Genomic DNA, 27,682 nt, shown 5'->3' on the forward strand with positions numbered 1-27,682 from the left:
TGTATTTTCTAAAAATTCATTAATAACTTAATATCATTATTAAATGAAAATTTATTCCTCTTATCACCATTTGTTCGTTGAAATTCAGCGCCATCTGGCAATGATTTAATAAACTTTCTATCCAAAGCCGAAAATCTCGCAGCCAGTTGTAAAGAGATAGGTTTGCAACATTTGGCAACTTTTCGCTGTTTACAACTGGCTGAGGCGTCAAAAAATTTCGCCCTGCGCATGCGCAGTTGCTCAGCCGGTTGTACCCACAGACACAAGTAACAAGTGCACATGATAGTTCCGTCATAAAATGTTTTCGTTATCTGGCCGGAAAATAGATAAATGATATTTTTAGTTTTATTGTCTGTGACATTAATTGCTTGAAGCTTCAGATTACTTTGTGACCCCGTTGCATTCGCAACAATGGTATCTGCTACTTATCCAAGGGGAAAATTTACCCCGGTCGATCCACCTCAAGAAAATAATGTTATTCATGTGCTTCATGAATCTGAAGAGATAAATCAAAGAATTAAATCTAGACTTATTTATTATATAATAGCCATAAGTAGCATACTTTTCTTCGGATTTTGTGTTACCTATTACTATCAGAGGAATCATATTCTACTTTTCTGCCGAGTTTCTGATCCTGGTACGAAAGTTAACGCTACTTGTTCCGGTATTCCAGATATCGAAAAATTTGATTGTTTTCCTGATTATCCAGTTTCCGAAAAAGAGTGTCTAAATCGTGGTTGCTGTTATCATCCCGTTTCTGCTCATAATGATTCTGTAAATCCTCTGAATGTTCCTTATTGCTATTACCCATCCGATTATAATGGATATTCAATCTACAGTTCATCTCATGATGGGCGGCACATAAGGGCGAGATTAAGAAGAAACACTCCATCTGGATTTCCTAAAGATGCCTCGGATTTACTTTTACTTATTACTTTATTGGATAATAATTCACTCAGAATTAAGGTACATATTTGAAATAAGTGTTGGCTGCTTCTGTAGAGCTTTATCTTGTCGTAAATACGTGAGATATATTATTAAAATAAAATTACAAAATGATTGGAGTATATTTAATTCAACAAACGAAGATTGATTACCCCCTTCCCCGAAAACAAAAACAGTTTTCTTTTAAAAATACAAAGCAAAAACACTGCTTACTAAAGTTGCCATCGTACAAAAGCTAAATTTTGTAAAAACAAAGTTAATATGTTGTTATCATCAAGATAATTTGAAGACTGTATTCTTATGTGATGATGAAGAAAGAAAAATATTAATATTAATAGACATGATTCATGTGCTAGAAGTTTTATTTTAAAGAGTTACGAATGACGCTTGTTATGTGTCATATTGAATCTACTTTGATTAAGGACAAAATTTGCATTTTTTTTAACATGATAATAATTAATTAATAATTTTCCTAATTTATAGATCTAGATACAAATATCCAAAGAAAATTTAAGTGTTAGAACTCACTGCTTTTTTTTATTTGTAAATTTAATTTAAATAGTTTCTAATTTTTTTTTAAAATTTGATTTATCAGTTGTAACTAAATTATTTGTTGAAATTTTTGAGGAAATTTTGAAAATTTATTTGAGAAGTACAGAATAAAAAAGAGAAAGTTTCAGAAAATGTTTGGAATATATCTTCCATGGTTCCACCTCTTGAGAAAATATCTGTGGTGTTTCTTAATTTCATAATTGTGAAGGTTCTGTTATTTTTATGGCAGTTTGGACCTATTATTATGTCTAATTTTTAAAAACATTAATTATTCTTCACAAGATGTATATCATGTGTCTATAATTTTCATTTACGTTTATTAAGACTTGTTGACTCATCTTTGCTCTTGAAAATTTTGTTGCTATTGCTAAAATTGAAATAAATGAATTTGATTGACTAAATTTTTTTAAAAATTTATTGTAAATTTTATTTTCAGATAACTGATTCTAGTGCCACTCGTTTTGAAGTTCCTATTTACATAAATGCTGATTTAAAAGATATTACAGAACCTTTATATTCTATAGATATAGATTCACAAAGTAACTTGTTTGTGACACGCAAATCCACTGGCACTGTTATGTAAGAAAACTTTACTTTATATTTTTCTTCAATTAAATATTTATGAAAAATCATGACAATTTTTATTAATTATTTTCATTTTTGTACTATTTTTAACTTTATTATTTTTCTTTCTTAATTTACTTATTATTGGGTATTATTATTTTTTTAAAGGAAATTATATGTGAAGTTATAATGTTAATGTTTTCATTCTGTTACTATTTCTAACTTTATTATTGTTCTTTTAGTTTACTGATTATTTAATTATTATTGAGTATTGTTATTTTTTAAATGAAATTATATGTGAAGTTATATGTGAAGTTATAGTGTTATATATAATGTGTGAAGTTATAGTTTACCATACTGTTAAAAGTTTTTTTTTTTTTAAATTTTAATATAAAACTATTTTTATGGTTTCAAAAAATAGATTAAATACTACACAGACATATTTACTAAACATCTGGGTGTAGAATAATTATTTTTAATGTTTAATAAACTGAAATGCAGTAGCCTAAAATTGACTTAATTTTAAAGAGAACATAATATACTTGAACTAGGATATTAAAACCTCTTTTAGCCAAATATGTATTTCGGTGACCCTTAATTTTACAAATATTTTTGGATCAACAAACATTTTTTTTCCTGATTACTAAAGAATTTAAAATTCTTTTTTAAATTCAATTTTTAAATACACTTCCAGAAAAGTTATATGAATCATTTCTTAAAATTTTAATAAGAATGTTTGTAAAGAAATTGTCAGAATTATTAATTCCCTGTGGTTGGAAAAACTACATTTTATTATCCGTTAACTACAATTACTTCATTACAAATTTAGTTAATTGTAACAACTTTTTTTGAATTGTAGTAATTACAAACTACTTTTAAAATGTTACTATTTCACTACTTTTGGGAGACAAACAGACTTTGATAAAATTAAAAAATCTCTGCAAGCAAATCATAAACTCTTGTAATTAGTTTCAACCATTTTGTCGCCATTTTAATTTGGAAATTTTTATTTTATTTTTTTAAAACTCAATATTGATTCATACTGTAGGAATAATTTTGGTAAAAAACCAAAAAAGCTGAAAATAGAAATCCAAAAATGTTAAATGCAAAAATTCTTTTTAAATAGCATTTTTCCATGGAATGTTATCAGCGTTTTTAGTAAAAATATCTATGCAAGATTTAATGTTTGAAGTCACAAAACTTTTACGCCTCCATTTGAGTTTGTAATATCAAGATTTGACTGTTTTTAAATTTAGAAATACTCTTCTCATCCAAAGTTAGTTGTAAGGTTGAACATTATAAATCATGTAACCTGTAAAAAATGATTTTGAAGGGATATTCTCATACTAGCACCAGTTTGAGCCTACTGCAATCATCAAAGCTAAATGTCACTGCCCTGCCTTTGATCTTTCGATAAATTTTAAAAAAATACATAACGAAACATTGATTGGTAAAAAGTTTCACAGCAATGTTATAAAATTAAAATGTAAGTTAAAAGAAAAAAAGTAATCATTTTCTGGAACTTTGTAAGAACATTTTTACCAGTTTTTTAAAGATATATTTATGTGGTTTAACAAAATGAAATTTACATACCACCAAGGGAAAAAAAAGTGAACTTTGTGAACAAACTATCTATTTGAATACATAAATAACTTTAAAAAAAAACTAGATAATTTGTTAAAAGTTTTTTTTTCCAAAGAACTTTAAAACATAATTTAAACCCTGAAATATATCAATCATTCCATGTCACTGTTAATCAAGGCCCTGAGAATAATACTCTAAAAAAGAGATAAGGTTATCAGTTAGAGCTTAATTTTATAAAACTAATAAATTTTATGAAACTAATAACCCCATGGGATGAATAACCCCATGTTTGAAAAAATAGTTCCACTGTACCTCACGCATGTAGTAAGAGGTGACTGAAATGGGTACTCAGTGTCTGGGGATATGGCTGGGCACCCTGATTCTGGGAATTATATCAGGAGACTGACCCCCCAGGTTGGTAAACTGTAAAAAACCATTGCTACGAAATCTCAAGAAGAAATAAACCATGAACTGACTGCAAGGAGACGATTTGGTAAAGGCTTTAAAGACTTGAAAATTGGTTCATGGAATAGAAAAAGACATTTTGGTCTTAAAAGCTAAAAACTGGAAAACACTAGCAGTAAGCACTAGCAGTAGCAGGTTAGCCTGAAAAAAACTTCTTGAGAAGGCCAAGGCCCACCCTGGGCTGTTGAGTCATTGATGATGATGAATACATTTTTGTTTCTTAGTTTTTTACATTTCACATGATTTAATTGGATGTTATGTTAATTTTTTTTTAGTTTCAAAACAAGGCTGCCACAACTGGTTTACTCTGATCAGTTTTTACAACTGTCTAGTCGACTGCCCTCTCCTAATTTGTATGGTATTGGAGAAAAGTATGGACCTATGCTGAGAGATGTTAATTGGACAAGAATCACTTTATTTAATTCTGACCAAGAACCTATTGTATGAACATAGCCTTTCTTACTTTTTTTAATTTTATTTAAGACTTTCTGTATAAAGAGTTCATTTTTTATCTTTACATAAATTTGATATCGGTACTTTTCATTATTGTTGTTGCTCTTCATGAGGTATTTCAATTAAAAATGCAGAATTTCTGTTGCGATTGATATTAATAAGGTCTAGCATTATTTACTTTTATTGTACATTTTACTTTTCTTAAAATATACAAGAATTCAGATAGGTTAGAACAGGGGTTTCCAACTGGCTGCATCCGGCCCGCGAAGCCTTTTTTTGTGGCCCTCGAACTAAAATATATTAGTTGTCATTTTTTTGCGGACAATTTTCGTAAAAAGTCTATATGGGTTTAAAATACTTTTCTCGTCAATTAAAACCTAATTTCTCCGTTTTTGTGAAATTTAACATACCAAAGGTGCAAAGAAATTTATTTCTCAGGTTTTGCATCCAAGAAAATATTTATTAAAATACAAAAATAATCGTGTATGTTGCTCTTTTTTATTTCAGTTTTTTGTAAATATAATTTAGCATGTTCTTATCAGAATTTTTCTCAAAGAAATTCTCCGATTTAACTTTTTGAAACCACTCATTTTGGAAGAAAATATTTACACACCCATTTGTAAATTTTACATTTAATATGTAAATATCTATTCTCTGGTGGTTGCAGCAGACAAATCTCAATTTTCTCATTGAATATTTTGAGTGCTACTATGTAAGTTTTAATACTAAACTTTTTAAAATTTTATATCTTAACAATTAGATATCTTATTACATTAATTGCTTAATACATAGGTGCACATTAAAGTTATTGTAGCCTGAATTTTTATTATTTATTTAATATTTTTAAAAATATTATTAATAACAATTAAATATTTTTAAAAATCTACTTCTTATTTTGATTTGTAATTCAATACTTTTGTTTTGTAAAAATCTGACAGTAATATTTAATGTCCCTTCAAACATAAAAAAGGCCTACATAAAATTTTGATAAAGTTGCGGCCTGCCATTTGATTTGTGTTTTTAATTCTGGCCCCCGGCCTCATGTAAGTTGGAAATCCCTCGGTTAGAAGATTTGAAAATTTTTTGTATTTGATATAGAAGTTAATTTTTCTATTTGGAGGGTGTTATTGTGAATTTTTTTTTATAGTCTGCATGAATTGTTTAATGCTTAGTTACAAGCAAAAAAAAAAAAAAAAATATCGCATAAATCCTCCTATTATTATTATTATTATCAATATGAATGAGATGCGAAATTTACTTGCCATTAGAGATGGAATTTCTTTGCCTGGCAAGTACGTTTTGTCTTTTAAAATGTTATGTTTTAAGTATCAAATTACCATCATTTTCTAGAGTTGACTTGCTGTGGATTGAAACTCTGGTAACCTTCGAGGTTATAGGATTGATTTGGTTTGAGTTTTTATAAATTGTTCTCCTTAACAGTTTAACCATAGAGCTACAATTGACGAATTATATTTTAGTGCCACACGGTAGTTTCATCTGCATGCCAACATGAAGTGTTAAAAGCATCATTTCTGATATTTAAGTTTTCTTAAATATTCTTATTTTATTTATCTTTAATTATGTCTGGATGGTGTTGTTATTAATTTTTTTCAGTAAATATGTTTTATTTTTACAGTTTTTACCTTTTTATAGTTTTTGTAACCAAAAAATTCTTAATGTTATTTCTATTAACATTTTAAAAACTGTCCCCAAAATATATATTCAAAGTTGTCCTAAATGTCAAAATTGTTAATCGCCGAAGTGCCATCATTTATGACTTATCACAGCAATTGCCGTTTCCTACTACACGGTGGGAAATTTTATCTGCTGATCACACCATTTGCTTACCGCAATCCAAATCTGGTATCACCAACATGCTGTTGTTGTTGTTGTTGTTGTTTCTAATCCCCAAGAGGTCCATCCCAATTAGACCAATTCCATAAGTCCAAAAATGTCCAGGAAGTCTAAAAACAGATGAGGTTTTGAAAAAAAAAAAAAAAAAAACCTCGTCGATCTTAAAATCGATACAGTTTAGAATATGCTCGGGCGAAGCCTGAGCAGTCCTACATTTAGTGCAAAGTCCAAAAGTCTTTTGCCCCTGAACATACGAGAGACACCTCAAGTGTCCACTTGCAAAGCGAGATAAACAAGTCTGCTGGCTTCTAGGTCCCTCAAAAAGCAAGGCACTTCCAGGTCGTTTTCTGAAATACCAACTATGCGGAGGAGGAACCCTCCAGAGGTCCATAAAAATTTTTTTGCACTCTGAAAAGACCTCGTTGAAAGTGGAAGGTAGATCTGGCTGTAAAGGTCCCAAAGAAGCATCTTTAGCCAGTGAGTCCGCCATCTCGTTACCTTTGATTCCAACGTGTGATGGAATCCATTGCAAGTGTACTCCAAAGTCCGCAGAGAGCCTGAAGAGCATCCCCAAAATTGAAGCCGCAGCCCTGTCTCCAACATTCCTCCAGTTGCTAAGGTGTTGGATTGAAGATTTGCTATCCGTCAGTATCCATATATGCTTAAAGTCAGGCTCAGCAATATTCTCAACATGTCTTAGGCCATTTTCAATCGCAATAAGCTCAGATCTGAAAACTGAGCAAAATTCAGAATTTCTAATTTTGAGACTCAATGTGTACGTGGGTGTTTTAATAAAAACCCCACTACCTGAATGACCTTCGTCGCTCTTGCTGCCATCTGTGTATAGTTGTAAAGCATCTGATGGTATTTGGCTAATAGTTTCAAGAGCCATTTGTTTCATAAATTCTGGGTTGTCTTTACTTTTGTAGGCCGGGTACAACAGCTCCGTATGGAAATGGATACCTGAAAAATCAGTAACAGGGCTAAAACGTGACCTCAAGGAGTGAGGCTCAATTCGGCAGGGATATTGCAAGTCTACAAGATGACTTGAAACAGCCAAAGAGAAGGGACTGTTTCTCTTCAGTCTATGGTTATTTTTCCAATTTTTGAGATAGTAAGAGGTTCTGTTCTGGTCACCAAAACTGATGAGCTTATTGTAGTATTTCTTGAGACTGCAGTTCCTTCTCATGTATAACGGTTGGAGGTCAGATTCAAACAGAACAATTTTATCTGGACAGCTACGCCTCAAACCTGTAATAATTTTTGCAGCACTAATTTGGACTCTTTCCAATCTATTCAGGTTTGTCTCTGAAGCACAGGAATAAATAGGTGCCCCATATTCCAGTATGGGTCTAATAAGTGCAGTGTATGTTAATTTCAAAGTTGTAGCATCTGCTCCCCAGTCTTGCCCAGAAATATATTTCAGGATATTTAACCTCTTTCTACACCTCGATTCCAGCAGTTCGATGTGCTTATTGCCAAGAATCTCCTGGTCCATAATAAAACCCAAATATTTTGCATTCTTTTCGTAAGGCAAATTTTGACCGTTAAAACAAATAGTAGGTTTATAATTGTATATGTGCCTATTGGTAGTATAAAAACTAACAACAGATTTAGATGAGTTAAAAACCAGTTTGTGTTTTTGAGCAAAGTCACTCACATCTTTTAGAGTGAGGTTGATATTGTCTTCAATAGTCTTAATGTCAGCGCCAGAGTGCCAGAGGACGACATCATCGGCGAAAATACCAACATTACATCTCTTAGATATCACCCCTTCGATGCCAGCAAAAAATAGGCAAAAGAGCAGAGGCCCCAAGACGGAACCCTGGGGGACTCCCTGGCTGAGTCTAAAATTTCTTGAGAGGGTCTGATTAAATTTAACTCTGATGGTTCTGGCCCTTAAATAATCAGAAATCCAAGGGAGAGCGTTACCTCTAATTCTAAAGTCATCAAAAAGCTTGATTATTAGTTTATTTCGCCACACTCGGTCAAAAGCCTTTGTTAAATCCAAGAATGCAGCCACAGTATGATTAGTGGGCCGCATGTTCTGAGCGTCTCTTACACTCTGGCAAAAATATAAGATTTGGTCAATCGTACTATGGCCTTTTCTAAAACCGTACTGCTCTTTTGGGAGCAAGTCGTTTGTTTCGAGATAAAAAATAAGCCTATTTAATACCATTTTCTCCATTATTTTACACGGGATACTAGTCAAGGAGATGGGACGATAACTCTCAGGAGATCCAGCATCTTTGTCCATCTTCCTTATTGGGATGACAATCGCCTTTTTCCAGTCAAGTGGTATACGACCTCTTTTCCATGACTGATTAATTATATCCAATAATTTGAGTTTGCCATTTGGTCCAAGATGCAGAATCATATGAGCATGTATATTATCGGGACCAGGGGATTTCTTAACATGCTCATTCCGATTGACCATTCTGTAATGGGATATGGCAACAGAAGACGGACTCAAGTGCTTTTGCTAACAGCTTGTCATAACCTCTCCATAGCTTTTTACCATATTGGTTGGACTCTAGATGACTGGAAAACTGTATCTTGGTCTGTTGAGTCATGATTTCAGTTGGTCAGAGCTGGTGGGAGAGTATGACACAGGCTCTACAAAACCAAGGATCCAAGCTGTCTACAAGGCACTGTCCAGGTTGCCACTCCACAGGGAATTTAAAAATCACCTAAAATAACAGGGAAAAAGCAGTGATTTTTGATTTTTTCTCTACAAACTGGAAAAATACAATGAATTTTGTTTCTTATTTTTGTTTTTTAAAAAATGGTGACCACTCAAAGAGTAATCTATGGGATATTTCAGCTATAAAACTATTTCATTTACTAAAGCATTATTTAAGTATGTTCAGCTGTTTTTGCATCAATTAAAACTAATAAATATAGTTAGCCCAATATAGCTCTCACATGAGCACAGTAATTGTTTCCTCTCAATATATTGTGTATAATATGTACAGGGAAAACACAGGGAATTTTTTTCTAGATTTGAGTGGCAACCCTGATTGTGCAATCTGGTGGTGGTTCTATAATGTTGTGGGCTGTTTTTTTATGGATTGGGTTCTACGGTCTGATTGCATTGACTAATGGTTGTGTTCAAAACTTGAAAAGCTCTTGCAGTCATTCTTGAACTTCACATCCTCAAACAACGATGGAATTTTTATGGATGACTATGTTTCATGTCATCGGGCCTCAATTGTTCACAACTTGTTTGAAAAACATTTTGAACAATTCCAGTGAATGATTTGGTAATCTAGATCATCATCATCACAACTTGCTTGACAGCCCATGGTGGGCCTTGGCCTTTTCAAGAAGTTTTTTTCCAGGCTAACCTTTTTTTTTGCTAGTGCCTTCCAATTTCTTGTTTTTAAGACTAAAAGGTCTTTTTCTTTGCCATCTATCCATCTCAAATATATTAGCACCAAAATATATTAGCAACAAACTGAAATTGATCATAAAAGTTCTACTTTGATATATTGATTATTATTAAAGATATTGTCTTTAGTTTATAATTTCTGTCCATAGCTGCTACAGGACTGCAAGTTCCTTTTTGTGTGTTCAAAAATTCTCATAAGTTTTATATATTTCAGAAAAATAACTCAAATTAGAAAATTTCTACCAAAATAAATCTTTATTTTGTTTATTGCTTGCTTAAGTATTTTAATTAGTGTTATTTCTAAATGATAATGTAACCTTCATTAATGGTAGTCAGGAAGCTTTTCTTTTTCCCCCCAGTATTTTAACATTTTCAGTTTTTTAGTTCAGAACTCTCTGTTTCTTAAATTAAATAAAGAGTATTTTATATTTATCTAAAATGAATTCAATATCAGTTATTATCCAAAAATGTAAAGTAAAAAATATTAGAAATACAATAAAAGCATTTTATATTTGTTTTCATTTCGTGTTAATCGTGTATAAAAAATATTACAATGAATAAAATTTTTAATATTAGTGTTGACACACTAATACTAAATGTGTTATTGACTGTAAAATTCCCTGAAATTTTCTGTCTCCAAAATACCTTAGATATTAGCATGAAATTTGTATTATTATTTTTTTCTTTTCAAATTGACAGCGTTGTATCTTCTTTTTTTTATGTTTATGCATATAAATTTGCAATTTGTTTAGCATTAGCAATAGTGTGACTAGTCAGAAGAATTTTATTTTAAAATTGCTTATTTGTTGTATAAATTTTATTTTATTTATTTATTTATTTTTGTAAAATTAGCCAAATTATCCACTGTATGGAAGTCAACCATTTTATTTATCCTTGGAGCCAAAGGGATATGCTAATGGAGTGTTCCTTCTCAATAGCAATGCAATGGGTGACTATTTTTGTTCATAAATGTCTTTAAAAATTTTTTTTAAAATGAAATTTACAGTAGACGCTCTTTAATTTAAAATAGGATAATTCCCGAAGTTGGGTTATTTGAAGTGACTTCAAATAACATTATCATTCTTATTTGAAGTGATTCCCTAGGATTTCCTTTTCATGTTAATGTTAAAATTAGATATGTAATTCAAAAAAATTTTCCCATTCAAAATCTGATCTACTGGAAATCAGAAAATTTTACTGCTTTTTTTATCTCTATTAAATAGTTTTTCATAAATTAATTAATTTTAAAATCAAAAAATGAAATGAGTAAAGTTAAACCAATTTAAGAAAACGTTTGTAAATAGCATTTTTACAAATAATATGTTATGGGTTTAGGACCACATAGGGGTTAAATATATTTGTTAAATACGAACCAGTTATTAATTTTTGATGAAATCATGCTTTGGTTCATTTGAATTTTGAGTAATTCAAACTTTTTAAAAATCATTTTGTTATGTAGTTTTCCCTTTTGAGTTCAAATGACTAAGGTTCCATTGTATTTTTTGAACACCAAAATGTGATTACGTAACGAAATGATTTTGAATCATAAATGAGTTTTTAATATCATAAATTTACCCATATAAAAGAAATTATTTCTTAATGTATTACTTTAAATATTTTAAGTAATTATTGTTTGCAGGGTATATGCAGCGATATTGGAAAGAGTTTCTTAGTGTAATGAATGAGGGAAATATGATTTATGTATGATAACAATTAGTATCAAACTCATAAAACAATTTCTAAAAATTACTAAAGTTTTATCGAACGGGCAATTTTTATAAAAATAACTTATAGATACAGTATAAGAGCTTTATAATATAAATTTTGAAATGCAAAGCATTGGGCTTTATGCAGGGCTCATAGTTGTCCTAAAATTCCTTAATTTTCTTAAAAAAGATAGTGTTCTTAAATTTTCTTAATTATTAAAAATTTCCTGAAATTTCTGTGTTCTTCACATTTTTTTTACGTAAACAGATAGAATAAATATTATTTATCTAAAAAAAATTGAAGAAATTCCAAATTCAGAAATTTTGTTATATGCCTAGAAACATATAGTATATAACAAAATGAACGCCTAAGTCTTCATAGCCTGTCAAGTATGGTATTAGTTTACTTCCATAGTTAGAGACAATTACCCTTTACTTGATGGTATAGAACATTCCATGTGAGAGAAATGTATAAAAACCACATATCTCTCTTTTCTTGATCCATCACTATATTATTCTCTATTTTTTTTCAGGAGAGAATCCTCATATTTTGTTACAACTTAACAATTTTCTGTATTTATGCTATTTTCACTGACTGCTGTCAGTGTGGTGGGTGATCACTTGGATTAGTCTGCGTAGGGACTGAGAGTGTGCGTTATTGATCCTCTTTAAACTGTTCTACCGTAAAGTGATAGATCTCGCTTGCAGGTCATCGGGCTACCAAAGCGGGGGTGCCATCCCCACTGCAGAGGATCAAAATTGTGATGGCATGTCTTTGGATCATCCTCAGGGATGTTTCCCAGACCGTCACCAATAGCCAATTGTGCAGCTCTAGTGCTATGTAAATGAACTACAACAAGAATTACATGTATATATGTATTGAAAGAAATTGTGTAATTTAAAAAAAAAATCTGATTTTTCTTATAAATGTTTCTTTTTTTGCTTAATTGCTGGAACTACTGAAACTATTACCAATTGTATATCTGCGAATCCATGTTGGTATCCTAGAAATCACTCCCATTAGAGAATTAGCATCCTTAAAATGTCCTTAAATTTGGAGGCAATTTAATCCTTAATTTTTATATTCTGGACTATATGGAGTTTCGTGTTATATGGATCGCATCTTTAAAATTACCTATTAAACATGTCAACAATATTATTCTGGAACAAATCAATCTTAAAATGCTCTAAAATAACTTTTAGATATGAATGCTTGAAAATATGAACCACAATTTTGATCATCTTAGGCTATGAAATTGTTATTATGTAACAAATAATTAAACAAATAATGTAAAAATTAAGTATAGCTCATATACAGTTACAGAAATCTCTTAACTGCAATTTGTATTGTTTACACCTACAAAGTCAATGTGATTTACAGAAATGCATTATACAGATTTTCTACTGTAATTCATAAAAACATTTAATGAAAGGAATTTTGTCTTAAAGTTGATCAGTGAAATAAAATCCTAAGTATAATAAATATTTTTTAAAATTCAACTGAGAAGAATTTTTTTATCACATATGTTGCATTGAAGGAAACTAAGAGTTTTATTTTAAATATGTAACTTAAAGATAAGAAGTTATATTTACTATTTCAGACGTTATTCTTCAACCAACACCTGCTATTACATTCCGTCCAATTGGAGGAGTTTTGGATTTCTTTATTTTCCTTGGTCCTTCTCCAGATAATGTTGTGCAACAATATACCAATGTTATTGGTAGAACTTTCTTGCCTCCCTATTGGAGTTTAGGTTTTCATCTTTGTCGCTATGGGTATAACTCACTGAATAAAACGAAAGAAACACTTCAACGAAATATAGACTATGGAATTCCTATTGTAAGTTCAGTTCCTGTATCAATTCTTTTTCTATACCTCATTTTTTCCAGTTTAATCTGTAAGCGCATAAGCGCTCAGCTTTTTTGGTTATACTATTTGTTAAAACTTTGCAAATTTCTTCACTTTTCGAATAATACTAACCCTTAATTAAACTTTGAATATATTATTATAATAAAGTGAATAATTTTCTCCTATTATTGAGATGAATTTTATTTGAATGTAGCAGTTAAGTGCATACAATGTTCCAATTTAGTACTTTTCTAAATTCCGCTTTTCCATCGTAATTATTAATTATTTGTTAATTAAAATTAGAATAATTTAAATTAAAGTATATAAATTGAAATAAATATAAATATTTCATATTAAAATCTTAAAATATTTAAGTTCTGCATGAGATAGATTTATAAATCTTGCAGGGGGGGGGGACACCTAAGTTTATGTTCCCCACTGCAGACCGACCTATCATCAAACAGAGGTGACAAAGTGTCAGTACGAGGGACTAATGTATATATCGATGGTATTCTTATTGTTTGGAAAACCTTTAAACAGAAAAGTGTTTCAATTTCTACCATTGGGGCTGAGCATATCTCTTTATCTGAGTCAGCCAAGGAGTTGATGGGATTAAAAAATGTGTTAAGTGATAAAAAACTCATGAACATACCAAGCTGTGAATTGTTTTTGATAACAGTGCTGCTATTCATTTTTCTAAATCTGAAGTTGAGAACTTTTAAAGCAAACATGTTGATGTATCTTGGCATTTTGTTAGACAATATGTTATGACAAATCTTTGTAGAACATTTTAATGAAAATTCTGTTTTCCAGAGTCTTTCTGCAGACAGTGAACTTATTCACAAAACCTGTGGTTAAAGATAAACCTGAAATTTTAAATTTTCAGCTAGTAGCCACTTTTTCCACAAACCTAATGAGTCGAATGTCCAATATCGATAGTTCCTTTTACATTTAATAGCCACTTTTTGCAAAGTTTTTTTGTTGTTGCTTTGATCGAATGAAATTTTTCTTGAAATTTCGTATTGAAAGTAATGTACGGTTAGAAAAAGTTAATTCAATAACAACAATATAAATATGTAACAAAATTAAGTTAAATATACTGACTTTAAAGTACTTGATTTAAAAATATTTAATATCATAATCAATTTTAATATCATGCATCGATTTTTCGTATTTACCAGATTTAAAAGTTGTACGTTCTGATTCATATTCACGCAATTTAAAAATCCGATGTTGTGACTTGTATTTACACGTTTTAAAAATCAGTATTGTGATTCGTATTCACACGAATTTAAAATTCAGCGTCACGATTCGTGTGCATGCGCTTGTAATATCAAACATCGATTTCCGTATTTATATGTGATTTAAAAGCTACGCCTTGCGATTCGCAATATACAAATTCGCAATATACAAATTGCAATATTGGATTTAAAAATCCAATATTGCAATTTGTATTTTACCTTTTTTCAAATCTAATGTCGTGATCCATATTTACGTGGTTTTGAAATCCACTATCACGATTCATATTTACGCGATTTTAAAATCCAAAATTGCGATTCTTGTAAGAACTTGTAATAAATTTTTTTTCTTAAATTAGTTACATTAAATTTGTGACATTCTTCATTGAAAGGTAATTTAATTATAAATCCTAGTTCAAAAAATCATGTTAAATGTGAAACATGTATGGTATAAAAATTTATATCGGATTTTAGCACATTAAAATGTCAGGTTTTTTACACTTTGTGCTACAATTAGTCCTGATGAAACAGCATATGTTAAACTTATTTCACATTAAGTCTATAGAATCTCCTTGACGAGAGAATAAAAACTAGACAAGATTTTTTAAAACAAGTTTGTAAATGATGTTGCGATGGTATAAGTTTAAATTGGTAAAACTAAATCTATGTTGATACGGTAAAAAGTTTTGAAATCCTTTAGTGAATAATTTATTTATAATGTAGTTATATCTTGAATGTCATTAAGAAATATGATAGTAAAGCAGTCATGGGTATTGGTGAGGGGAGCAAATATTTAATAAAATTACAATATTTTATTGAATAATCGCTTTGCTCATCCCAAATATTTGAATAAAATTGCAGCAATTTTTTTTGTGTATTGGTTTCGAGGCTTTGTTATTTTTTTTTTATAAATGAAATTTTTACAAATTTCTTTTATATGTAGGATGTTCAGTGGAATGACATTGACTATATGGAAAGGTATAAAGACTTCACTTATGATAAAGTACAGTTTGCTGGATTGCCTGAATTTGTTGATGAACTCCATAAGAATGGAATGCATTATGTGATAATGACAGTAAGTTATGATAATTTCTAATTTAATTTTGTATACATTAAGGAGTGTATACATTAATTTTGTTTGTATACATTAATTTTGTATACATCTGTAGCAGGGTTTAAGCTGAGTCTAAAAATTCATTAGCAAAAAAGCTAAAATCTGAAAAAAAGTTTTAGCAAAATGCTAAAATGCCATTAGGCTTATAAAATTACTTTATATCAAACAAGTACTGTAAGTTATCTGACAAAGAATAGCTTAATGTACAAGAATATCAAAAAGAATACCTATAACAAAAAAAAAACACATTTATTATTTATCAAAACATTTTGGTTTTCGTGAACGCTAGCGTCATGGTTCTTCTTGCGAAAGATATTTAGATTTTTTCTCCTTCTTGTTTGATCAAGTTTTTTTCATGGATGTTAGCGTCATGGTTTTTCGTGGAAGCTTTTTTTTTAATGGAATTTAGTAAAATCCTTTAGCAAAAATGCGAAAATGCTTTGTTGAATTTTAGCATTTTTTAGGGGTCTTTTCGCATTTTGCGAAAAAAGCTACCGTAGCGGAAACCCTGATCTGTAGAGAATGCGGATTCTTTCACAGTGGATGCATAGTTGCACACTTAAATTCTTAGTTTTCCATATTTCAAAAATAAGTTCTGTACTACAAAAAATAAATGCTGATAAAATGCCCAGAAATTTATTAGAAGTGCCTTCTATAAAAATATAATATTAAAGATAAATAATAAATGAATAATAGTTATATAAATACAAACCAAATCATGGAACCTAAAATAAAATAAGAAAAAAAAAATCAGCACACCATCCCTTTATATTAATTGTTAGTCCAAGGAACCACTAATAATTTTATTCTTTGGTGGTCTGAGTCAAATTTAATGGTTTCCGACAACCCTTTATTTTGAACTCTGGCTTAGTGTTCAATTCAAATAAAATTTTTTAATAAATATTTTGCAGTGGTTGAACTGCATTAGATCTATGAAGACGAAAAAAAATTTAAATATTGTGTCAACCTTAAAGCTCTTTATAATTTTAAACATCATTAAAATGTTGATAAAAAAAACCCAAAAATTTATTAGATGTGCTTCCTATAAAAATATAATATTAAAGATAAATAAAAAGTTTAATAATAGCTATTAAAATACAAACCAAATCATGAAACTTAAATTTAAAAAAATCAGCACACCATTACTTTATATTAATTGCCAGTCCAAGGAACCAGTGATAATTATTCTTTGGAGGTACGAGTCAATTTTATTGGTCTCGGACCACCCTTTATTTCAAACTCTGACTTGACGTTTAATTCCAATAAATTTTATGAGAACAAATAAAAAACGTTATTTTGCAGTGGTCGAACTGCATTAGATCTATTTTGAAGAAGAAAAAAATTAAATATTGTGTTAATCCCTTAAGCTCGTAATAATTTTAAACTTCTTAATAGTGTGATGTAATTGTATATTATTCATTTTTTTTAATCCAAATTATTAATAAATATATGAAATAAAACCAGAAAAAATGTTTTTATTTGAAACAGCTTTTTGCTTGGTTTCATCAAAGGAAATATTACTTAATTTTTATTATAACTTTAAATGTTTTTTTTACTTAAGAAGGATGTATTTACAGGATCCTGGCATAAGCAATTCTGAACAACCCGGAACCTATGCTCCATATGATGAAGGTGTTAAGGATGATATTTTCATTAAAAACCCTAATGGCAGTATATTTGTTGGAAAGGTAGGTGACATTACTTTTCTTTAAACAATTTTGTATTTGTAACATTGAAGAACTAAATATAATTGTCTGGTGTAAGAAATCATCTGCTCTCAAAGAATGAATAAATTTAAACAAGGAATTAAGTTGGTATAGAAAGTTCTTTTCTTTGAGAAATTAATCATCGGCAAAAGTCTTCTAATACAAAAAGTCTCTAATACAAAAAGTCTTCTAAACAAAAGTCTTCTAATTAGTCAAAAGTCTTCTTTTCACTAATTGTCTTATTTTACAAAATGCAGAAATTTTTCGCATTAATTTTTAAAATTATCTTCTAAAATGTTGTGGTCTAAAATGCTCTAGTCTCATTTTTTTTAAGACAGAAAAGGAGCATAAGTAAAATGCAGGTAAATAAAATAAAATGCAGGTCTGTACACATTAAAAGCTAGAACCAAAATCTGGTCAAAAGTAGGAAATATAAATTAATATGCTAAAAACTTATGACTACTTAGGAAATAAAATATAAAAAATCATATAACTTTTTTTTAAGAATCATTATTTTTTTTCCTTATATTATGAAGAGTAGTTTGTTCTTCAGTATAAATATGTAATGCGAATTAAATTGTAAAAGCTTTCTTATTTATTTGTGCTTCTTTAAGTTAATTTTTTAAAATACAATTTTTATAGAGTTTTATTTTTATAAAGTTTTAATTTAATGCATGTAGGGAATAAAATTTTTATTAAAGGTAAATACTCTGCCACAAATGGCTGCATAGTGCATTAAAAATTAAGTGTGGTTAAATGCCAAGTGAAATAAAAGAATGCCAGAATGTTACGATATAAAAAAAAGGTAATTTATGTGCTCTGAAAAAGAAAAAAACTCAGAGAGAACTCTGATGGATTAATGTGTTCAAGGAACAAAATGGTCATTTTGTGCTGAAGACATGAATGTTAAAAAGAAATGCAAATACCATTTGTAGGCATCCTGGATTAAGATGTCAATAGGGGGTATGACCATCATGAAGGGCAAAGTTTCCAGATGTCTTGGCATGCTTTGCATTACAGAATTCAGCAGTTATTTGGACAATTCGTTTTTTTCCTCTGTCTGTGCACAAAAGAGGGTGTCCTTGTTTATTGCAGAGATATTATTGAAAAGCAACACTCCTCCCCAAAGCATCCCACACATTTTTAATGGGATTTAGATCTGTAGAACATGATGGCCATATGAGGATTGAATATCCTCACTCTGTACACATGTTATGTTATCATCCATAAAAATAAATTTATCACCGACAGCACCATGGAACAAGCGAACGTGAGACAGCAGAACATCACTAATGTAGCATTGTTTTAGATGGAAACACATAGAAGGACATTAAGCCATTAAACATAATGCCAGTCCATTCCATGACACTCCATGTAGGATATCTATGTTTGTTCCTCTATGTTTGTTTTGTATGCTTTCCTGTATATATGATTATACACTGTAGCAATATCACACCGTTGGGATCAACAATCAGATGATAGACTGAACCTATTGTCTTCTGAGAATTATGCAAGCCCAGTCCTCTTTGCCCCAACTGCGATGCTGAACACCACGAAATCAGGCACAAAACTGAAAGACATAAAAACACAATAAATAAAACTAAAATTAAAATTTTTTAAATTTAATATTGTATTTTGTCCTTACCAACTCATAATAGTCCAAATTTGCCACAATTAAGCAATTTTCTCATTCCTTTCAAAGGCCCAAAATAGCACAAAATCGGAAATTTTTCCGAAAAAACTATTCATTCCAATGACTTTTTTGGTTAATTATGTAGTGTCAAAAGTCAAATGTCTTGAAACATTGTATAAATATCCTGAAGTAAGATTCAACAGATATCGTCCATAATATTATTTTAATATTGGAAAAACTGTAACATCTTTTTTATACATTATATAGTCATAAATCAAACATATTCTACTAATGTGTTTTTGACATTCAATGCACATAATATTTACATATATTTATTTAAAGTATATCAAATATTTTACCATTATGTCTAATGATTGTATAAAACAAATATTTTATTAATATTTATGCGATTTATATTGAATTATTTGTCAGGTGTGAAACGTGCTACCTAAACCAAAAATGACTGATAACAAAATTATTACCGTATGAAATATTTACAAAAAATTAGATCACTGTCTTTTGAATTAATCCAGTGTGTGACAAAACTACTTTGAAGGAATAATGAGACATATTTTTTCCTGCAGAAGCTCAGAGAAGCCTTTAGCTAGACCCTGTCATCTCTGCCTTCCCCCTCATTAATCTTTGAAACAATTTTTGTTTTTGCTTTTTCTTATGAATTACTGTTAATAGAATTATAAGTTAGCAAAAATTGAAAAAAATAAAAGTTCAAATTTACTAAATTTGTTTCTTATGTTAATAAATAGCTTTAAAGCATTTTGTTAATAAACTACAAGTAAATTTGGTTTAAATTTGCTACCATTTAATTTGCTCTAACTGTTTTGTGTCTTTGGCTCCTGCATTTCTTGATTAGGCTGAATTAATTTTCAATCACACCTTGCATATCTGATAAACATTCATTGTAAATCAAATAAATACCTGTAAAATATTAGTACAATAGTTAATACCTCAGTAAAATATTCAATATACATAAGATAATTATGTAAAATAACCTTAAAAAGTCATTCCATATCAAATAAATGCTAGACTTATATACATAACATTATTAATACACATCATTTACATATCTGTACTAAGTTTATCTGATATAAATATCTTTGAAACTATTCACAAATCTGGCAATAAAATTTTTGAGAAATTTCTATTTAGTATCTATTATGACTTTCTCACCACCTAAATCTTTAGTAATAGATTATTCTTAGCTTTTAGATTTATAGCCAGGCATTGCATATTCTCTTCTTGCAGTCTAGGTAGCTGGTAATAACAAGAACTTTAAAAACAACCGTCATAATAGTAAATTTAGTTTTATGATGAAGTTTAATAACTTTCAATAATCTTTGAAATTGAGATACTGACATCATATATTGAGTTATGCTGTAAACTATCTTTTCTTTTCTTGTCTGTTTTCTTTTATCTTTTCTTGGAAAACACCTGAATGCATTAACAGCTCCAATATTATCATAATCATAAATATTATCACATACTATTATAAATCAATTCTAAGCTTTGTTTAACATCACTACCATTCTTTCGTTTATTTATAACAAGTACTGTTTTTATGTGTTAAATTTTCAATTGTTGAAATTCATATATTTTATAATTCTTTCATTTTAATTTAATTTTTGTTAATTTGTTAAAATTCTAACCCATACAGGTTTGGAATGATGGTAATACAGTTTTCCCTGATTTTAGTCATCCTAGTGCTACAGCATATTGGACAAGGCAGTTCCAAAATTTTTATGGAAAAGTCAAGTTTGATGGTGTGTGGATAGTAAGTAATATTAAATTATTTTTATATTTTACAGTGTTTTTCTATGAATAGGATGTGGTAAAAGTTGTAAGTTGTCAAGATAAAATGCCAAATGCTGTCAGGATTTCTTTTATTAATTAATTGAAATATCTAGTAAAATGTCCCATTTTTCATGCATGAGGGATGTTGTTAAAACTTAAAATGTTTGTCCAAATGAAAAAAGAACACTTCTAATGGTGTTAGTAATGTAGAAGATATATCATAATTCAAACACATAGTAGAAAGTAAGAGAAGTTTACAGACTGTTTATAACTCAGGGATGCAATTTTGCTCCACTTTGAAGGAAAAGTTTGTCAAATGGTAGCAAAAATTTATGAATTCTTATATGAATATGAATCTTAGAAGCTCATATGAAGTGCCACTTTATTTCAGCTATTGTATCTTGAGGTGATTCTTTTAAAGTATATGCAAATTAAGGAAATTTATATAAATTTTTATCTTTAATTCTTTACTACATCATAATTTTTTTAACTTAAATTGGAACAGTTAGCATTACTGATAACTAATTAACCACTTTTCATTAGAGCATTCAAAGTGAATGTAAAGTCGTGTTTAACATAATTGATGGAAGCATCCAGAACAGCAATTAGTATGATTATTAGTTGCAGAAGGCGAGTAATGTTGACATTTGCTTTTTAATGACTGCTGTTTATAGTGTGTAATATCTAGGACATTCAATTGTAAATAAAGGTAATCAAAGAATTGTAGCTTGTGATAACTGTGTAGTGTTTTTAAGTAAAGGCTAAGTCTAAGTTGCAGGAATTAATTTGATGGTTTTTAGAAGCTGGCTGTTAAAGTCAATGAATTATCTGATTATCCATAGGATTTTACTTTCCCGGCTGTTATTTGCTTTTTTGGTTTATATTAATATTATCCCATTGGAAGTAACATCAGTGTAGTCTGTAAGGAATACCAGACAATGGTCCTTTACCGAAAGAAAAGATCAGTGTAGGCCATATTAGGCAATGACTCATAAACTCCTCCTAGATTATTAATCAAATTAATCTCGTCTTTATTAATAGTTACTGGTCAGAATTTTATTACCTTAAAAAATCCAAAAATTTTAAAACAAAAGGAAATTTCTCTGTAATTAAACACGATTTTCAATCTAAAACATCATTTCTTTCCTCATGTAACAAACAATTGCATTAAGATGTGTATAATTATGATGAAATTAAAATTTAATTTTCGTTAAAGTTTCATAAAATCGATCAAAGTTGAAGTGAAACAGAAGTACATCGTTGTGTTGTGAAAATATTAACGATTTATCATGTGACTAGCTAATTGCTGAGTGATTATCTGGTGAAAATGTGGGAAAATCAGTTAAAATGTGTGGAAATTGTAAGAATGAGCTTGCATTTCTGAGGATTTTTTAAAAAATCCTAAAATTATGAAAAGTACCTAAAGTGGTCTAAAATGAAAATAAACATCCTTAAATTGAATGATGCCTTGAAATGAAAATAAATATCCTATATTCTCAAAAAAAGATTGTCCTTACACAGCATAACAGTAAAAAGGGAGAAAAAAACCCATAAAAATCCGGTTTTTATTAATAATACATGCTATTTACTAAACATTTATCCCTTTTCTTTATCCATTTATCCTTTAAGAAAAAGAAAGTAAATTTGAACCTGCATGTTACACCAAGAAATTTATTTTCAGATAATATAATTTAATTATACTAAATAAAAATATGAAATAATCATGTTCATACTTTGCCGGTTCATAATTTGGGCTTATATACAATGCCTAGGCTACATGGGAAAGTTTTAATCGATTCGAACTTAGCTGATCAATCATAGGCATTGCCTACAGTGTTGGATTTTATAGTTTGCTTGTAGCATGGACTAAAAATTACTGGAATTCTAATTTTAAGTATATAGTGTTCGATTTTTTTTACCACATTAGGACATGAATGAGCCTTCAAACTTTGTAGATGGAGGTATAGATGGCTGTATGGAGTCAACTTTTGAAGATCCTCCTTATTTGCCTGGAACTGGTGAGAAGCTTCGTCACAAAACTGCCTGCATGACTGCTAAACATTACAAAACAATTCATTACAATGAACACAACTTACTAGGCTATAGAGAAGCCATGGCTACTAATCAGTAAGAATGCACATTATTGTCATACTATCATTTTTCTTAAAATTTTTTTTTTTCAATTATTACATAAGTATGTTTCTGTCGATTTTGGACTCCTCTTTTCCCCTAAAAAAAGCAAATCACAATCTTCCCTTATGTCTACGTAAGAGAGTCACAATGCTCCTTTGTTTTTAGCTTTAACATTAATTTTTATTGTAGTAATCTAATTTTCGGATTATACATGATGCGAAGTGTTTTTAAAAAGTGCTTAAAGGTGCTTATTTTCGATTTTAGTTTTTTTAAAGTCCTTTAAGGTGCATTTTTCATCTGGTGTTTTTAAAAAGTGCCAATTTTCTCTTTTCAAAAAGGGAATGTCAATTTTTGCCATGTATTATGCAAAAGCGTGCTTTTCACATTGTTCTATTCAGCATTTTCACAATCTTTCAACCACAATCTATTTCGGCCCATCGTCGGTCCATAGCGTAAGAAAACGCCAATCATTTTACAGGTTTGATGAAATACCTGCGAGTCTGCATGTGAGCTGGGTTTGGTGAGATTCTTGCACTCTCATGTGCAACTCTGCTGCAATTTGCAAGATATTCTCAATTTCAGGCTTCATTTTCCACCCTCTGATATTGAACAGAAAAATATCTTGATCGTTTTATTGTGTCTAATATAATCAAGAAAAGAGTTCTTTGTCAGAAACTAGTTATTTTATCATGATCATGTACAGTTTCTGAAAATTTTGTTGATGTATATAGTACTTAAAATTATTTTTTGAATGCTTAAGAAGTACTTATAAGGTGCTTATTTTTTGTTGAAAGATTTGGTTACGCACCCTGTTATAGTAGAAAAGCTTTATGATGTAAACCTTGAACCATGAGACCATATTTTATGTAGAATTTTGTGTAATATATATCATGTATCATCAAACTTACCTACTTTTGAAATTATTTATTATTGCAGAAAAATAATTGAATTACATTCAAACTATCAATGGACAAATTTATAAATTTTGGTTTGTTTTTGAGATAGTAATGTTTTAGCAAATACTTTTCCTTGCAGTTTGTGAGCAGTTAGCAGTTTTTGCTTAGTTACAGAAGTAAATTTTTATTGTTTATGTCCCCTGCAAAGCTAATTTGTCTTATGATGGTGAATCGTAGTTTATAGAATTGTGTTATATAGATCTTCTACTGTAATTTCAAATCAAACATATTGTGAAAAAATGTGCATTTTAATTGATTTTATAAAAGTTTGAGTAAAATATTCTTTAGGAATCTTTCACGTTTTCCTTTTGCAGTCAAATCTTTTGACCTATGAAATTCTTTGAAATGAAGAATTGAATAAAATTTTTTTCTCCCTAGAATTGAATGAAATTTTTTTTCCCTAAATTTAATTCCCAATTTGAAATTTTTTTATAATAATTTTTTTTTGTATTTTTTTAAATTTTTATATTTAAAAAATAGAAAATAAAGAGGTTTTAATATCTTATGTAGTAAGCATTGCTTATATCCCTCTTCCTATCTTGTCTACAAAAATAAACGAATCACAAACCTCATAATCCCATTGGTGATCTTAACTTAGTGTATAATGTAATGTCTTTATGCCTAAACTAATGTGAATGATTATTTGTTTGTTATGATTATTGTTGATTTTTGTTTATTTTATTAAATAAATGATTATTTGTTTCTTTTGTTATTTATAATAGAGCTTTGAGAAGTGTACGCAAGAAGAGACCTTTCATAATATCCAGAGCTACCTTTGCTGGACAGGGCGTCCACAGTGGACACTGGAGTGGAGACATTGCATCAACTTGGGAAGATATGAGATACACCATTCCTTGTTAGTCTTTTATTCTTCATTTTTTAATAATGTCACATGGTGCGTAGCATTTTTAAAAAATGCTTAAAGGTGCTTATTTTCGTTTTTAAAAGCCCTTGAAGGTGCTCTTTTTGTGTTTTTAAAAAGTGCATTTTTTTCCTTTATCTTGTCGATTTTCACTTGCAAAAGAGTGGTATCCACATTGTTCTTTTCGGCATACCGTCGTTTCTAACATGTTTAATGAAATACTTGCATGTCCGCATGTGCATATACTGAGCTGGTTTTGGTGAGATTCTTGCACTCTGCTGCATTTTGCAATTTAGTCTCAATTTCAGACTTCATTATAGCCTCTAAGATCGAAGCAAAAAATCTCTCGATCTTTTTGTGGTCACTAATATAATCAAGAAAAGAGTTCTTTGGCAGAAAATAGTTATTTTATCATGATCATGTAAAGTCTTTGAAAATTATTTTGTATTTTGATAATGTATATAGTGCTTAAAAATATTTTTAAGTGCTTAAAATATACTTAAAATGTGTTTATTTTTTGTTGAAAGACTTTGTTACGCACCCTGTGTCATTGATGAGAATCCCATAAAAGTTTACAAAAGTAATAAATAAATAAGTAAAATTCTTGTTAAAAAATAAATAGATTGATAAAGGTTTAGATTTTTTAATTTGTTACCTAAATACCCATACTTTGTGCTGGGTAAAAGAAGGTAAGTGATGAATGAATCAGTTTCAATCCACCCTAGGAAATCATGCCCAATACTAGAAGGTGCACCCCACCACAATAACTGAAGCTAACGTAATTCCAAAATAGTTTTTTTTTTTTTTTTTTTTTTTTTTTTTTAAATCAAGCAAAACAGCCTTTTGGAAGCTCATTCCTTCTAAATAAAGATTCACTCTATTCAGTACCCTCTTGTCTCAAGACTATACTCTAAACTAAACCAAGTAATCAGAAGCAAAATAATTACTAAACGGAAAAAAGTGAAATTAAATTGAACTGAGAATAATCAATTACTTGGATAGATGGATCTAGATTTCAATTTTCGAAACATGCTTGACCAGAGTTCCTGTGTAACAATTAATTGTTTATTTTAACTAATAACAAATTTTAAAACAAAGGCATGAAGTAGTGAAAAAAATATTTGTTGCATTCGAAAATAATGAGTAACAATGAAAATGGAAGTCAATTAAGCTATAGTGTTAGCAAAATGGACACTGTATAATGTAAAAATCAAAAAAAAAAAGTTGAATTGCCAATTAATTGCAAAACTGCACCTCTCAAAGAAAAATTTTTAAACATAGTCTTGAAAAAATAAATAAAATATATTAATAAATATAAAATCTTTGATAACTAGAGCTGTTAAATAAAGAAAAAATATTTCACTTAAAGTGAAGTGCTAAAATAAACAATGTGTATTAATCAGAACGAATATTAAATGCTTTTATCTTTTAAATTGCCAACAGGTAATTTCTCAAAAGATTTAAGTTAATTTCAGAATTATGCAAAAAAGAAAACTGTAAACATTTATGTTGGGAATAATTATCTTAGTTGTAATACATGAAAATATGCTTAATTAATGAAATCAATTTAAATTTATTTTGAGTATACTGAAAGGGAAAAAAAGAAAGGAGCAAAACAGTGAACTTGAAAATTGTCTTTTGAAGACAAAAGTAATTCTCCATGTAATAATTAAAATAAGCATGTTCTATCTTGGACACTTACCTTACTTTAAAATTACAGCTTAAGTTGCTTTTTTCTAATTCATCTTTTTTATGATTTTGTTTCCTTCTTCATTATTTTTTATCATTATTAATATTTTGGTCTCGATAAAGCACAGAAAAAACTAAGGTTTGAAACGATATTCAAATTTAGAACAGTAAAACAAGGAACCTTCTCTATTATAAAAATGATTTTGATTGTATGGAAGCAAGTATGGTATAACACCTAGTGTAATCCTTAATTTTGTGCATCAATAGGCTTGAAATTTCATAAAGGCAGCAATTGGTATTCTCAAAAAAGAAAGTAGCTGTTTGAAACTGCTTTTTCCAGGAAGTAGAAGGGGTTGCTTATCTTGGATAAGATTTATGGGTGAACACCACAGATTAGGTTTCATGTGAAGTGAAAGGGGAAGGTTAAGAAGACAACCTTTTCTTGAAAAGAAATAAAATAAAAAGACAGTATTTTTAAGGGATGGTCGCTTATTTTTACAAAAAGGGCATGGATAGTGCATGTATAGGGATCAAAGGGCAGGTAGGACGATCAGCCCTTCTAAAAATACTTGGAGAGAACATCATGTCAACTATGTAGCTAATTTGATATTGAAATTATTTTCTTCTTTACTTAAATTTTAAAGATAGATATAATTTATGATGTAATTCGTTTCTCTGTGTAATATTCAATTCAGTAATTAAAATCATGATTCTTTTATTTTTTCAATTTTTAATTATTTTTATGTTTTGAAAATAATCCTATTTACTCTAACTAGCAAGTTTCTGTAATTAAAATGAGGTGTTTTAATTATTTTTATAGCTACTATAAACTTCAATCTTTATGGAATGTCAATGATTGGCTCTGACATTTGTGGATTCAATGGAAACACTACCGCTGAATTGTGTGCTAGGTGGCAAGCTTTGGGTGCATTTTATCCATTCTCCAGAAACCACAATGAGAGGGTGACCATTGTAAGTAGTTGCTCTTTTTTAACAATGTTTCTATTTTTATTATGGTTTTTAAAATTACGCTATAACACTAAAAAAAAATTAAAAAAATACCTCTTGTGACAAAGTAAGTTACATTATTCAGTATGTCTTGTTCAAAAATAAAGTTTTAGATTCTGTAAAACTCACCAAAAATTTTTTTCATTTGTTACCTTATTTTGCTTTTCAAAA

General features: G+C 29.3%; 1 protein-coding gene across 1 annotated transcript in view; it reads left to right on the plus strand.

Moving 5' to 3' along the window:
* Window positions 1-240: 240 nt before the first annotated feature.
* Window positions 241-27,682, plus strand: part of LOC107447088 (lysosomal alpha-glucosidase) — a 45,231-nt gene continuing 17,789 nt past the window's right edge. The window contains exons 1-11 of the mRNA XM_016061902.4: window positions 241-966; window positions 1,934-2,076; window positions 4,386-4,551; window positions 10,661-10,757; window positions 13,116-13,354; window positions 15,545-15,676; window positions 17,293-17,403; window positions 20,727-20,843; window positions 22,791-22,990; window positions 24,675-24,808; window positions 27,324-27,475. Of these exons, the coding sequence (XP_015917388.3) occupies window positions 412-966; window positions 1,934-2,076; window positions 4,386-4,551; window positions 10,661-10,757; window positions 13,116-13,354; window positions 15,545-15,676; window positions 17,293-17,403; window positions 20,727-20,843; window positions 22,791-22,990; window positions 24,675-24,808; window positions 27,324-27,475 (2,046 nt within the window). The 5' untranslated portion in view covers window positions 241-411. The remainder of the gene's footprint in view (window positions 967-1,933; window positions 2,077-4,385; window positions 4,552-10,660; window positions 10,758-13,115; window positions 13,355-15,544; window positions 15,677-17,292; window positions 17,404-20,726; window positions 20,844-22,790; window positions 22,991-24,674; window positions 24,809-27,323; window positions 27,476-27,682) is intronic.

The sequence above is a fragment of the Parasteatoda tepidariorum genome, chromosome 6 (assembly GCF_982258835.1).
Source record: "Parasteatoda tepidariorum strain Cologne lab strain chromosome 6, Ptep-v5.0, whole genome shotgun sequence".
Lineage (NCBI taxonomy): Eukaryota > Metazoa > Arthropoda > Arachnida > Araneae > Theridiidae > Parasteatoda > Parasteatoda tepidariorum.